At 45.1% G+C, this 14965-nt stretch overlaps 1 protein-coding gene across 6 annotated transcripts in view; it reads left to right on the top strand.

The window, feature by feature from the left end:
- Positions 1-14730, top strand: part of sv2ca (synaptic vesicle glycoprotein 2Ca) — a 141830-nt gene extending 127100 nt beyond the window's left edge. For all 6 annotated transcript variants that reach the window (XM_059974517.1, XM_059974521.1, XM_059974520.1 and 3 more), the window contains 2 exons: positions 4469-4628; positions 14482-14730. In XM_059974517.1, the coding sequence (XP_059830500.1) occupies positions 4469-4628; positions 14482-14665 (344 nt within the window). In that variant the 3' untranslated portion in view covers positions 14666-14730. The remainder of the gene's footprint in view (positions 1-4468; positions 4629-14481) is intronic.
- Positions 14731-14965: the final 235 nt, after the last annotated feature.

The following is a 14965-nucleotide window of genomic DNA, read 5'->3' as shown; positions in this document are numbered from 1 at the left end:
ATTCCACTTGTGTACCCACTTTCAGCAAAATATGGATGTGGACCCTCAGATCCCACTGTACCTCAGTGCTAAGGAGAATGCCATTAACTGTATACTTTCTCTTGTCATTTGACATCCTCAATTCTCCCCAGCATCAAGGATATCTTCAAAATGGCAAGGACCCAAGAAACCAACACCTATCCTTAAAGATGCTCACCGTCCAGGACATGCCCTCTTCTCATTACTCATCAGAGAGGAGGTACAGGATCCTTAGGACACACCCTCAATCTTTTAGGAACAGCATCTTTCTCTCCACTTTCAGATTTCTGAATGGTCCTTGAACTGTGAACACTATCTCACTATTTTGCTCTCTTTTTGCACTATTTATTTACTTTTATATTTCTTATTGTAACTTACAGTAATTTATTATGCATTGCACTCCACTGCTGCTGCAAATCAACATTTACCAGTGATTCTGATTCTAAGGAGCACACCTCACACAGGCTTGGGTTAACCTCTCCACCTATATCTGTAACTGATCGATATCATTCTGTACTTTCTGCTAAGCAGAATTTACAATATCCACAACTCCGGCAATCCTGGCACCATCTGCAAACTTATTCTTTTGCTGATCTTTACTTTCATCCGACTAATGGACATACATCATAAACAAGGTCTTAGCACCGATCCTTATGGAATACCACTGATAATAGCCTTCCACACCTACTCTTTGTCTTCAATTGATAAACCATTTCCAAATCTAAACCTGTAGTTCACCCTGGATCTCATACATATTTATCTTCTGAATCACTCACCATGATGAGCCTTTTCACAAGCCTTAGTAAAGTCCATGTAGATTACATCCACTTCCTTATCTTCATCAAGTTCCTCAAAGCATGACCTGTCCCACACAAAACCATGCTGACTTACTGAGGGAATTACAGAGGCATGAGAGGGGAGCTTGCTCAAGTGGATTGGAGGAGGATACTGGTGGGGATGACGACAGAGCAGAGATGGCTGAAGTTTCTGGGAATTGTTCACAAGGAGTAGGATAGATATGTCCCACAGAGGAAGTTGTTCTCAAATAGCAAGGGTAGGCAACCGTGCCTGACAAGGGAAGTTAAAGACTGCATAAAAGACAAGAAAGTGCATATAAGGAAGCAAAAGTGAGTGGGAAGTTGGATCATTGGGAAACATTTAAAATCCAACAAAAGACAACTCAAAAACCTATAAGAAAGGAAAAGATGAAATATGAGGGCAAAATAGCCAATGACATAAAGCTGGATACCAAAAGCTTTTCAGTTATAAAAAGAGTAAAAGGAAACTGAGAGTTAATATTGGACAACTGGAAAATTATGCTGGTGGGACAAAGAAAAGGCAGATGAACTGAATAAGTACTTTGCATCAATCTTCACTGTGGAAGAGACTATCAGTGTGCCAGATGTCCATGAATGTCAGAGAGCAGGAATGAGTGTATTTGCCATTACAAAGGAAAAGGTGCTAGGCAAACTCAAAGGTCTTAAGGTGGATAAGTCACATGGACCAGATGGACTACATCCCAGTGTCCTGAGAGAGGTTGTTGAAGAGATAACAGATGCATTGGTCATGATCTTTCAAGAATCACTTGATTCTGGCATGGTCCTGGAGGACTGGAAGATTGCAAATGTCATTCCACTCTTTATGAAGGGAGGATGGCAAAAGAAAGAAAATTATAGGCCAGTTAGTCTAACCTCACCTCAGTGGTTGGAGAAGTGTTGGGAGTCTATTATTAAGGATGAGGTTTTGGGGTACTTGGAGACTAATGATAAAATAAGTCAAAGTCAGCATGGTTTTATCAAGGGGAATCTTGCCTGACAAATCTGCTCGAGTACTTTGAGGAAGTAACAAGCAGGGTGGACAAAGGAGAGGCAGTGGATGTTATTTACTTGGATTTCAGAAGGCATTTGATAAAGTGCCACACATGAGGCTGCTTAACAAGATAAAATCCTATGGCATTACAGCAAAGATACTGGCTTGGTTAGAGGAATAGCTGACAGGTAGGAGGCAGCAAGTGGGAAAAAAGGGAGCCTTTTCTAGTTGGCTGCCAGTGACAAATGGTGTTCCTCAGGGGTCAGTACAGGGACCATAATTTTCACATTGTTTGTCAATAATTTGGATAATGGAATTGATGGCTTTGTGGCAAAGTTTCCCGATGCTACGAAGATAGGTGGAGGGGTAGGTAGTGGTGAGGAAGCAATACGATTACTGCATTTTGATAAAAGGAACAATAGTGCAGACTATTATCTAAATGAGGAGAAGATTCAAACACTGGAGATGCAGAGGGACTTGGCAATCCTTGTGCGAGACACACAGAAGGTTAATTTATAGGTTGAGTCCATGGTAAAGAAGACAAATGCAATGTGGCATTTATTTCAAGGGGAATAGAATATAAAAGCAAGGAGAAAATGCTGAGGCTTTAAAAGACACTAGTCTGGCCACACTTAGACTATTTTCAACAGTATTGGGTCCTATATCTCAGAAAGGATGTGTTGTCATTAGAGAGAGTCCAGAGGAAGTTCACAAGGATAATTCTGGGAATGAAAGGGTTAACAAATGAGGAGCTTTTTGGCAGCTTTGGGCCTATACTCACTGGAATTTAGAAGAATGCAGGTGGATCTCAGTGAAACCTACTGAATGTTAAAAGGACTAGATAGGGTCAATGATGTTTTGTCTGGTTGTGGTATCCAGAACTCGAGGGCTCAGCCTCAAAATTGAGGGGTGTCCTTTTAGAACAGAGGTAAGGAGGAATTTTTTTAGCCAGAGAGGTGAATTTGTGGAATACTCAGCCACAAACTGAGGTGGGGGCCAAGTGCATGGGTATATTTAAGGCAGAAATTGATAATTTCCTGATCGGTTAGGGCATCAAAGGATATGGCGAGAAGGCAGGTACATGGTGTTGAGTGAGATCTGTGATCAACCATGATAGAATGGCAGAACAGACTCAATGGGCTGAATGGCCTAATACTGCTTCTATGTGTTATGGTCTTATGGACTTTCTGTAAACAGGCCAATGTACATAAATCTTATCCCTCAGTAACCTCTTCAGTAGCTTCCCTACCATTGACGTGAGGCTTTCTGGCCTACAATTACATAGATTATCCTTGTATCCTTTCTTGAACAAAGGCATAATGTTTTCTACTCTCCAGTCCTCTGGGACCCAGCCTGTTGTTAGTGAAATACAAAGATCTTTGTGAAAGCCCCAACAATATCCTCACTTGCTTTGCTCATTATTCTGGCATATATTCCATCAGACCCTGGGGACTTAACCACCTTTTTACTTTCACTTACTGGGCTCTATACATTCAGCAATGATCAATGTGCCTCTTTGGAAAGCCAACAATAAGGGCCTTGTAAATCTCTAGTCAAAATGCCAGGGTTAGACGGTAAAAGCTAGATGAGGTAGTAGGAATATCGAAATGGAATACCTCAAGCTGCTTATGCAGACTCTCAGGTAACAGTAGCAGAAACATTGGAAATAGTGCACTGTTGCTTATCAGCAAAGAGTAAATTTAGAGATCACAAGTGCAGGAAAATGATGTGATGTAAAATAATGTGGATATTTTACTCATTTTAGGCTGTATTTCATTAAAGTAACATCTTATTAGCTTGCAGTATTAAATAAGTATTTTTTTCTCACCTGTTCTCAACTGTTGGCTGCAAATTCATATCTATTATCAGAAAATTATTCATCCATATCTTTCACCAGAGACAGTCACAAATTCATCTTGACACTGCAATGCAGTACTCCAGGAACACTGCACTGCTGATTGGTTGACTTTCAGGTTGGAGCCTGTTTGTCCTGCCTAGTGAATGGATAAGGTTTTGAAAAAGAGTGGAGAAGTTACTTCCAGTGTTCTGGCCAGCATTAATCTTTCATGCATCATCATAAATTGGGGGACATAATTTGTATGTTAATTGGGTTCCAAGTTTCCTACATAAATACAGTGAATATGAGTTAATAAGTACTTCACTGGTTATAATACATTTTAGGACCATTGATGTCTTGCAAAGTGTAGCATAGATGGAAGTTTTACTTTCTCACGTTTAGGCGGGATTGTGAATGATCATAAACACAAAGTATACTGCAGATGCTGTGGTCAAATCAAGGCGTACAAACAAGACCCCCCCTTCCCCTCCCCCACCCCTTGTTCTTTCCTCTGATTGGTTTTTCACCTGGCACATTCCACCCTCCCCCCACCTTCTTTATATGGCCCCTGCCCCCTCCCACTTCAGTCTTGATGAAGGGTCTCGGTCCGAAACGTTGACTGCTCATTTCGACAGATGCTGCCCGACCTGCTGAGTTCATCCAGCTTGTTTGTATGTCTTGTGAATTATCATTGTTCTCATTAAAATAATTTCCAGCCTTGCAAGTTACTCTGTTTTTTGCTCCTTATGTATGGTGATTTATATATTTCAGCATTTTCTGTCATTGATCCATCAACCTCTGCAGGTGGCTCCATGGTCTTGTCTGGGATCAGCTGCTTTTTCCTGTGGTTTGGGACCAGTGAAGCCATGATGATTGGAATGCTGTGCCTGTACAATGGGCTGACCATCTCAGCATGGAACTCTCTCGATGTGATCACTGTAGAACTTCTGCCAACTGACCGGAGGTGGGTTTACAACCTATTTTGTTTTTGCAAACATGTCATTCCCTGAGATTAAGCATCTTTCAAAATAGGATGTGGGTTAGCAAATCGTGGGCCTTGGCATTTAAGTGACCTGAACCTCCTGAAAAGCAGCTGTACTTTGTGGAAATAACAAAATCTAAAGCTTTTGATCATATTGCCCAATGAACAGCACCATTGTGATTGCTAATCTAATTTTACCATTATGCCTTATCATTATACTTCTGTGAGAAAATGCTGTTAAAATAATAGCTACTCCCCATACTGGAATTAATATCAGTCCACCAAAATCACATTCGCAATGTAAAGCTCATTCAGGGTACAAGATTTAATTTGATTACAGTGGTGTTTCAAGCGTCTTTCTGCATAAATGCAGCTTTGTTTTCATATCTAACTTCCATATCACTAAGGAAAAAAGGTCTGCATAAAAGTCCTTTGCTTCTGGTGCATTCAAAGGTAGTGTTGCATATATTCCACTAATTGCTGAACCAGTAACCAATTCAGAAGGCTGTGATTTAAGTCCTACAGCAGTAATGTGCACAAAATGTTGGCTGTCACTTGAGTGCAGAACAGGGGGTTGTAGGAGCTGTCTTTGAATGAGAAGTACACTCCTTCCACACTTTTGTCAATGTTAGAAGTCTCTTACCACTATTTTGAAGAGTAAGCAAATTACTGAACTCCCACTACTTTTTTTTATTCTTTATTTATTTTATTTATTGAGATAAGGTGCAGAGTAGACCCTTCTGACACTTCAAGCTGCACTACCCAGCAACTCCTGATTTAACTCTAGCCTAATTAGGGGACAATTTACTGTGACCAAGTAACCTACCAACCGGTAGGTCTTTGGACTGTGGGAGGAAACCGGAGCACCCGGAAGAAATTGACATGGTCACAGGGAGAACTTACAGACTCCTTACAAACAGCGGCAGGAATTGAACTCAGGTCACTTGTACTGTTAAGCTACCAGGCCACCTGGTCATTATCACATTGTTGTATATGGAATCTCACTCTGTGAAAACCAGCTGTAAGTTTTTCCACAAGCTGTTTCCCATTAATCTATAATACGCTCTGTCTGAACCTGTGATGGAAGCAAATTCTGTGGTAATTCTTAAATGGATGACTCTTTCAAAGATATAGCTTCAACAGACAGATGTGATTCTGTTCCTCCAAATCCACCGGGGTGGAGTGGGAATGTTCTTCACTCATTAATCTCACCCAATGGCATCTTAGAGTAGACGAGAAAGGAGGTACAATCTATAAATATGCAACTACTTTGGGTGCATCCACTTTTATTTTAATCCTGCTGGCTTTTAATCTGTTCATATAATCTGCACCAGGGTGATCAACCAATATTTATACTACTTCATTGAGTCTCCTCTCATGATATTTTGTCAGCCAATTAAACTTAATTACCAAGTGGTTGTCCCACAGCTGGAGAATACCTTCCAATAAAAAGCAATGGTACTGGTTCCAACATGATATTTGAAGAAGATGGAACCCTTTGTTCCCAAGCCTTTGTTAGACAAAGCTTCTGCCAGTTTGGAGTCATTGAAGCTGGTGTCACTGGATGTCATTAGAAGATCTGAAAACTGACTCTGTGCAGAGGATGTTGTAGAGGGGCAGCATGTGAATGAAAAATGGGAAGAGAAAGAAGATGAATTATTGAGCAGCTCCAAAGAGATAGGGTGGAAGAAAAAATATTGCTTCTGCCTTACTGACTACAAATGGACGGCTATGAACTGAAAAACAACACAAGAATTTTCAATGAGATGAACGTGTAAAGTTCTTTTAAGAGCTTAAAGTAGTCAACTGTGCCAAAACTGCTGGCAAGTTGAGAAGGATAAAGAAGGAAGAATAACCTTCATTAAAACCACAGAACAATTTTGATCAAAACTGTTTAGGTATTATTGGAGGAGAGGGAATCCTCAATGAAGGGGCTTAGACAAGGATATCTGGTAGGATGGACATGAATTCGATTGAGATTCAAGGAGTTTGAATAAAATGTTGGGAAGAAAATTCAGAAATTCAAAGGACAATTGTTATCTTTTTATTGAGCTGATGGTGTCTGGTTTAAAAGGGAGGAGAATATGGCTGAATAGAAAGTATAGTTACTAATACCATAAAATGTGGAGGCCTGAGAAAGTAATTGGGTAGTCAGGAGTAAAATGGAAATATGATTGATAGAGCCCAGCCAGGGGTTCATGGAAAAGAATGCCTGAGGGAGAATAAGGGAGAAAGTGGAGAAAGATTTGGGGTGGGGCTAGAAGAACCATAGGAATCTTACTGCTCTGTTAGGGGGAAGGGACAAAGCAGGCTTGGCAGCTGATCAAATGCTGTTAGTGACGAAGAGGTTCTTGATTTGCTCCTGTGGTGAACTACATATACCTGTCTGGACACGTCCCTCTGCTGACTGCACCTGTGGCTCCTCCCACAGACCCCTGTATAAAGGCGATTGGAGGCACTGCTCCTCCCTCAATCTCCAGGATGTTGTGTGGTGGTCTCTTGCTCCTAATTGTGGTCTCTTGCAGCTAATAAAAGCCTATCGTTCACCTCCCATCTCCGAGAGTTAATGATGGTGCATCAATTTTATTAGCTGCAATTTTAAAACATTGAGAGTATTTTACGTCCAGAAAAATTGGATATTGATCCTCAAGTTCCCGAAGCAGCTATTGCCTTTGAACTCTGGCTTGCGTGCTTCCAATCACACCTGGAAGAGATTCGCGTGACTGAGCCTGCTGTCATGCACAGAGTTCTCCTCTCCAGGGTCAGTCCGCAGGCATACTCCCTAATCCGGCACCTGCTGACCTACCAAGGGGCACTGGACGCCCTCAAAAGACAGTACCTGAGGCCGGTGAACACCGTCTACGTTAGACATCGCTTAGCGACGTGGCAGCAGCGGGCCGGAGAGTCGAGCGCTGAGTTTGTCCGGGCCCTACAGACACCCATGAGGGCCTGCAACTGCAGGGGACTGACGGCGGAACAGCATGTGGAGCTCCTGGTACGAGATGCCTTCATTACGGGGATCAGGTCAGTGTACGTGCGCCAGCCAATCTTACCTTACAGTCAGCGATCGAGCTGGCCGACATGCTGGAGGCTGCTCTGCACAACACTGACGCTGTCCAGCCGCGCAATCTCCCACCGGTCCCATGGACGCTGCAGACCCCGCCACCCAGCGGCGAATCGACCACAGCTGCTGCCACTCGCGAGTCTGTGAACTCCCCGCAACCCTCCGGTGAATTGAACACAGCTGCTGCCAGTTGCAAGTCCGCGTAGTGTTACTTCTGCGGACTCGAAAAGCACCCCCGAAATCGCTGCCCAGCCCGAAAAGCTACCTGCTCCAGCTGCGGAAAGAAGGGCCACTTCGCCAAGGCCTGTAAGTCTAAACCACGAGCGGGATCAAGCAGCGCCGCATGCGAGGCATGGGGGCAGCCATCTTGGTCGCCGCCATCTTGCCTGCCTGCCTCGTGCGAGGCATGGGGGCGGCCATCTTTGTCGGCGCCACCTCGCCCCGCCTCTGACCCACGGGTGCTGACTGGGCACCAAGACGGCAATTCAACTCTGGCCTCCGTAACCCTTGACCAAAGCGCTCCACACCAGCTCGCAAGGTCAATGAAGGACATCCTGGTGGAGGGGCACAGGACAAGCTGCCTGTCTGACATGGGTAGCACTGAGAGTTTAATTCACCCGGACACGGTGCAACGCTGCGGACTCGTGACACAGCCAGTAAGCCAGAGGGTCACCATGGCTTCTGGGTCGCATTCCACAGACATCCGGGGGAGTTGTGTAGCGACATTGGTGGTGCAGGGCACAGAATATCGGGACTTTGCGTTACTAGTCATGCCTCAACTGTGTGCGCCTGTGCTATTGGGGCTCGACTTCCAGAGCCACCTGTAAAGTGTGACAATGGAGTATGACGGGCCCCTCCCACCAATCACTGTCAGAAATCCTAAGTTTTGTGGGGCTTTGTCATATACCCTGCTACTGACTGCACACACACACCGACCTGCACATCCCACCCAGCACCATGCAGACAGCTGCGCTACTGACACCACTTGCAGCCTCTCCACCCTCAAGATCCCTCCCCCACCACTGTTTGCCAACCTGACCCCCGACTGTAAACCTGTGGCAACTAAAAGCAGGAGGTACAGCGCAGGGGACAGGGCCTTCATTCAGTCGGAGGTGCAGCGGCTGCTCAGGGAGGGGATCATTGAGCCAAGCACAAGTCCTTGGAGGGCCCAGGTAGTTGTTGTTCGGACCGGGCAGAAAAATAGGATGGTCGTGGACTATAGCCAGACCATCAATAGGTTCTCGCAGCTTGACACATACCCCCTACCCCACATCGAGGTTATGGTCAATCAGATAGCTCAGTACAAGGTGTACTCGACCATAGACCTGAAATCCGCTTATCACCAGCTCCCCATCCGCCCAGAGGACCGCCCCTACACCGCCTTCGAGGCGGGCAGCAGTCTCTATCACTTCCTGCGCGTCCCCTTCGGTGTCACAAATGGTGTCTCTGTCTTCCAGAGGGAAATGGACCAGATGGTGGACCAGTGCCAACTGAAGGCCACATTCCCATATCTGGATAACATCATCATCTGCGGTCACGACTGGCAGGATCATGACACTAACCTCCAACGATTTTTCCAAGCAGCCAAAGCCCTGAACCTTACCTATAACAGGGACAAGTGTGTGTTTGGAACCACCCGATTTGCTATCCTTGGGTATGTCCTGGAGAACGGGGTCATTGGCCCTGACCCCGACCATATGTGCCCCCTATTGGAACTCCCTCTTCCCACCACCCTCAGAGCCCTCAAACAGTGCTGGGCTTCTTTTCCTATTACGCCCAATGGGTCCCTCACTACGCAGACAAGGCCCACCCCCTGGTCAAGTCCACCGCATTTCCCCTCTCAGCCGAGGCCCGCGCGGCCTTCAGCCGCATTAAAGGGGACATTGCCAAAGCAACGATGCATGTGGTGGACGAGACCATTCCCTTCCAAGTAGAGAGTGACGCCTCCGACTTTGCGCTGTCTGCTACCCTCAATCAGGCAGGAAGGCCGGTATCATTCTTCTCTCGTACCCTTCAAGGCCCTGAAATTTGGCACTCCACAGTGGAGAAGGAAGCCCAGGCCATAGTGGAAGCTATTAGGCACTGGAGGCACTATCTCACCAGCAAAAGGTTCACCTTGCTGACCGACCAGCGCACCGTTGTGTTCATGTTTAGGAAACAAACAGTGGGGCAAAATCAAAAATGATAAAATTTTGCAGTGGAGAATGGAACTCTCCACCTACAACTATGATATCCTGTACTGGCCTGGAAGGCTCAATGAGCCCCCTGATGCCCTATCCCGGGGAACGTGTGCCAGCGTGCAGCTCGACCGGCTATATGCCCTCCATGCAGATCTTTGCCACCCGGGGGTCTCCCGATTTTAACATTTTGTGAAAGCCCGGAACCTGCCGTACTCCCTTGAGGACATCAGGATGATGACCAGGGACTGCCAAGTCTGTGCTGAGTGCAAACCGCACTTCTACCGTCCTAAAAAGGCACAACTTATCAAGGCCACCTGCCCCTTTGAGCGACTGAGCGTCGACTTTAAGGGCCCCCTTCCCTCCACCAACTGCAACGTCTACTTTCTCAACATAATCGACGAGTACTCGCGGTTCCCCTTTGCCATCCCCTTCCCCAATACCACTGCCACGTCCGTCATAAAAGCCCTGCGCCAGCTCTTCATTCTGTTCGGATACCCCTGCTATATCCACAGTGATAGAGGGTCCTCCTTTATGAGTGACGAGCTGCGCCAGTACCTGCTGGCTAGGAGTATTGCTACTAGTAGGACCATGAGTTATAATCCCTGGGGGAATGGACAGGTGGAGAGGGAGAATGCCACTGTGTGGAAGGCCACACATTTAGCCCTTAGGTCAAAGGGATTGCTGGTCTCTCGCTAGCAGGTCCTCCCCGAAGCGCTCCACTCCATCTGCTCCCTGTTATGCACGTCCACCAATGCCACCCCTCATGAGCGACTCTTTTCTTTTCCCAGGAAGTCTGCCACTGGGACCACCCTCCCAGCTTGGCTGATGTCCCCAGGGCCAGCACTGCTCTGGAAACATGCGAGGAGAAATAAATACTCCCCGATGGTTGAGAGGGTTCACCTACTTCATGCGAACCCCCAGTATGCTTATGTGATCTTACCCAATGGGCGGGAGGACACGGTCTCTGTTTGTGACCTGGCGCCCGCAGGGGCACCAGACCCCTACCTCAAACACTCCTCGGTAACTATGAACCCCGTACCCACCAAGGTGTATACCCACGAGACACTGCGCACATCAAGCCCTGCACAGACTCCTCACGACACTCCCATACCGGGCGCCTCGCACACGCATGAGGGATCACTGATGCCTAATGGGCTGACACCTCAAGTCAGCCCAGAGCCAGCACACCCACCGTCACCGGTGCAATTACCACCGGTGCTACGTAAATCGCAGCGACAGATTTGACCGCCTGATAGACTTAACCTGTAAATATACTTGTAAGAAACTTCACCCCATGGGGACTCTCTTTTAAAACAAAGGGGGGGGGTGAATATGGTGAACTATATATACCTGTCTGGACACGCCCCTCTACTGACTGCTCCTGTGGCTTCTCCCACAGACCCCTGTATGAAGGCGATTGGAGGCACTGCTCCTCCCTCAGTCTCCAGGATGTTGTGTGGTGGTCTCTTGCTGCTAATCGTGGTCTCTTGCAGCTAATAAAAGCCTATCGTTCGCCTCCCGTCTCCGAGAGTTATTGATGGTGCATCAGCTCCATCTTTGCTGAATGTGACAAGGTGACAGTGGGTTTAAGCAGATTTTGTCATGGTGTAAAGAAGCTAGGTGTTAGCTTCACAGTCCAAGATAATCCTGGCCTAGTGACCAGATTTGGCAAACACAAACAGGCCCTGTTGTTTGTCAGGCCAGACCTGGCAGTGGATGGATAAGACTGTCATCTCCCACATTGGTTCGAGTTTACAACCTTCAGTTTGATAAAGAGGTGCTGGGGGTTGGAGCCTGTGAGTGGGCAGACTGAGAGGAAGAGCAAGGTAGCATATACCCAAATGTGGCATCGTAGAGCCCTGGTCCTTGGTCAAAGTCAGCTCCGAAGAACTGAAGTTTGAAATATTGATTGAAGAAAGAAAACATCATGTTTGTGCCCTGGGAATCTGGAATGAATGCCTGCCTCAGCAAGAACTCCTCAACTAACTTTGGTGCAGTTGGCCATGTCTTGTATTCAATGAAGCAGTGCAGGGGGCCTCATCACTTCTGCGGCTTTGGCAAAAGCCACATCACAACAAGTCAAGTCTACAGAAAATTGTAGACATAGCCCAATCCAACACAGGCAAAGCCCTCCCTCCTGCCATGGAGTGCAGCCACAAGTAAACAACATCCATCATCAAGGACACCCTCCATCCAGGCCGTGCTCTCTTCTCGCTACTACCATTGGGAAGGAAGTACAGAAGCCTTAGGTCTCACACCTCTAGCTTCAGCTATTACCCTACAACCATCAGGCTCCTGAACTGGAGTGGATAACTTCACTCACCACAACCTGAACTGATTCACTTTCAAGGATTCCACAATTCATGTTCTCGGCATTATTATTTTTTTTAATTTGCACAATTTATCTTTTTTTGCACATTGGTTATTTGTCAGACTTTGTTTACTTGTAGTTTTTCATAAATTATATTGTATTTCTTTGTTTTCCAGTAAATGCCTGGAAGAAAATGAAACTCTAGGTAGTACATGGTGACATCACATGCTTTGATGATAAATTTACTTTGACTTTAATTGATATCAAGTTGGAAACACTCTTGTGATTAGAACCTTACCTCATACTAAGTGTGGTCCTCCCCCATCAGTTTTACACCACAGCTAAAGCCACTAAGTACGAAAGAGAAATCCACTAGTCACATAACAGGAAGGTTCTGTGATTGCACCTGATTATGCAATATTCCAGCTGTAAGTGACTGCTCTTACCTGCATGCTGATTCTCATAAAATGAGAAAGTACTTGTGAAAGGGAGACACCCAACTGTGACTGGCCTCCAGCCTCATCGGTTCCAAACCCCTGATGTTTCTCCAGCTGCCTAACCCAGGCTTCCCCTTTCATTTGTGAGAGAATTTTCTAGAAATCTCACCTTTCTACTCGTGTCTTTCATTGTGAGCCAACTTGCCCTGAGGAAGATGTGGGAATTCGTCATCACTCTTGCAAAGGATTATGCAGATGTGTTATATGGCATGCGCGGTGGGGCGTAAAGGAACAAGGTCTCAGCATGCTGGGAAGATGGTAATGTGTAAGGTTGTGACCTCAACATTCAGCATTCAAGATTGTTCAGTGGCATTTCCAGTACACAAGTGTAAAGTAAATCAAAGTCATTGTTACTCCAGATCCAATGCTGCATGAAAAACACAGTAAGATAAAGAGCACAATAATTGAAAAACAATAACTATGCATGTAAGTACATAAGGTAGCCTCTACTTTGATTTGTGCACATAAAGTGATGCTTACAACGGTAGTGTTTGTACATAAGGTGACTCTGACAGGAAATGATAATGTAGTGATGGTGGAGGGGTGGGTTAGTAAGTGGAAGTGTTGATTAACCTTACAATTTGTGGAAAGTAATTGTTTTTGGATCTGGTGATACTGGCATGGATGGTATGTAGCCTTCTCCTGTATGGGAGTAAGACAAACACGAAACCAGTTGCTAGGGTTTTCTAATTGTTACCAACAAGAAGCTAAATGTCATTTGCCTCTTGTGAGGCAAGACTGATGAGGAGTGTTGTCTCAGTGTGCTGCCTGGTTAGTTAGAAGAGAAACCTTTGGAGTTTAAGCAGGAAGTACTTATGCTGTCCATTGAGTAAGGTTGTGTACAAAGTCGCAGGAAATGGATGGACCAGACATCACCATGAGTAAAAGAGATTGTTAGACATGAGTCCCATTTTGCTGTCAAAATGAAGTATTAAATTACTCATATTGAAATACATTACTACCTACAGAGTATAGTGGCAGTTGCACATTATTTTTCAAATTCACTCCATTTATCTCACGTTGATTAGTACATTGCTTAATGCAGATGAAGAATCCTTCCCCTCTATATCCAGATCCTCTTGTGCTTCATAAAAGCGTTCACAGCTGTACTGCAGAGGTCTTTCAAGAAAAGTGTCACAGAAAATAACATGGGAAAATATTAGACTTATTACAGATTTAAATTACTTTAAGAGGATTGAGTTACTTTAAGTCAAGGGTTTCCAAACTTTTTTTATGCCACAGACTCCTTCCATGCATGGATGCCAGTTTGGGAACCTCTGCTTCACATAGACCCAACCAACATTCCCATCATTAACCGGCCTGCAATTTTACTTGAATTTTTAGAGAAGCTTAGCCATCAAAATGATCCAGGTTTTTTGCTTTTGGTGTCAGGCAAAGTGGCCAGTCACACTGTCCACTAACTCCTTAGAATGCACCAAACCATAAAATTAAAAGAAACGATGTTATTTGCCCACACCAGCCTGGAACAGTTGGTCTACGTGCTCTATTTCTGTGCCACGTAATATGTAAAACCTGATAAGGTGGAGAACTCAGTGTTGTCTGAATAGCGGCAGCCAAAATCTAATCATTTGATCAACAGTCATCTTTATGGAGACTAAATTAACCATGGCTTTTTAACTTTAACCTTTCCTTTAACTAAAAGTGTAACTTTGAATGACCCAGAACAACTTCTATATATGTACTTGCAGTAAATTAATTTCTGCTTCAGCTCTTGTGAATATATTTAATTGAAAATAATACTCTTTTTATTTCTTTTAAACAGAGCCACAGGATTTGGATTCTTGAATGCCCTGTGCAAAGCCGCAACTGTACTTGGAAATTTAATTTTTGGTTCCTTGGTTGGTATAACCAAATCAATCCCGATTCTGTTGGCATCCACTGTGCTAGTCTGTGGAGGCCTTGTGGGACTCCGGCTCCCTGACACAAGGAACCAGGTGCTCATGTGATTAGGTAAAGCCATCCACTGGATTTTGTTTGGTGCCCAAAGGCAGTGGTCAAGTGAAATGTTTGGATAACAAGATCTGTTGATTAGACAAACAACCTGTTACACACCAGTACTTCCTCTTTGCTTTCCCATGACATTCCATCCTATTAAAATTTTGCTTTCCAGACTAAACTAATTTCTACTTAAAGTTACGTGTTCAATAAGGCTGCAGCACATGATTGTTTGAATGGCTGAGGGACCAACAAGGAACAGCTGCATTAGTCTGACAGTGGGGTTTGGGGGGTGTTTAGCTGGGATGTAA

The sequence above is a fragment of the Hypanus sabinus genome, chromosome 7 (genome assembly GCF_030144855.1).
Source record: "Hypanus sabinus isolate sHypSab1 chromosome 7, sHypSab1.hap1, whole genome shotgun sequence".
Taxonomy (NCBI): Eukaryota; Metazoa; Chordata; class Chondrichthyes; order Myliobatiformes; family Dasyatidae; genus Hypanus; species Hypanus sabinus.
This window is presented reverse-complemented; position numbering and strand designations above follow the sequence as displayed.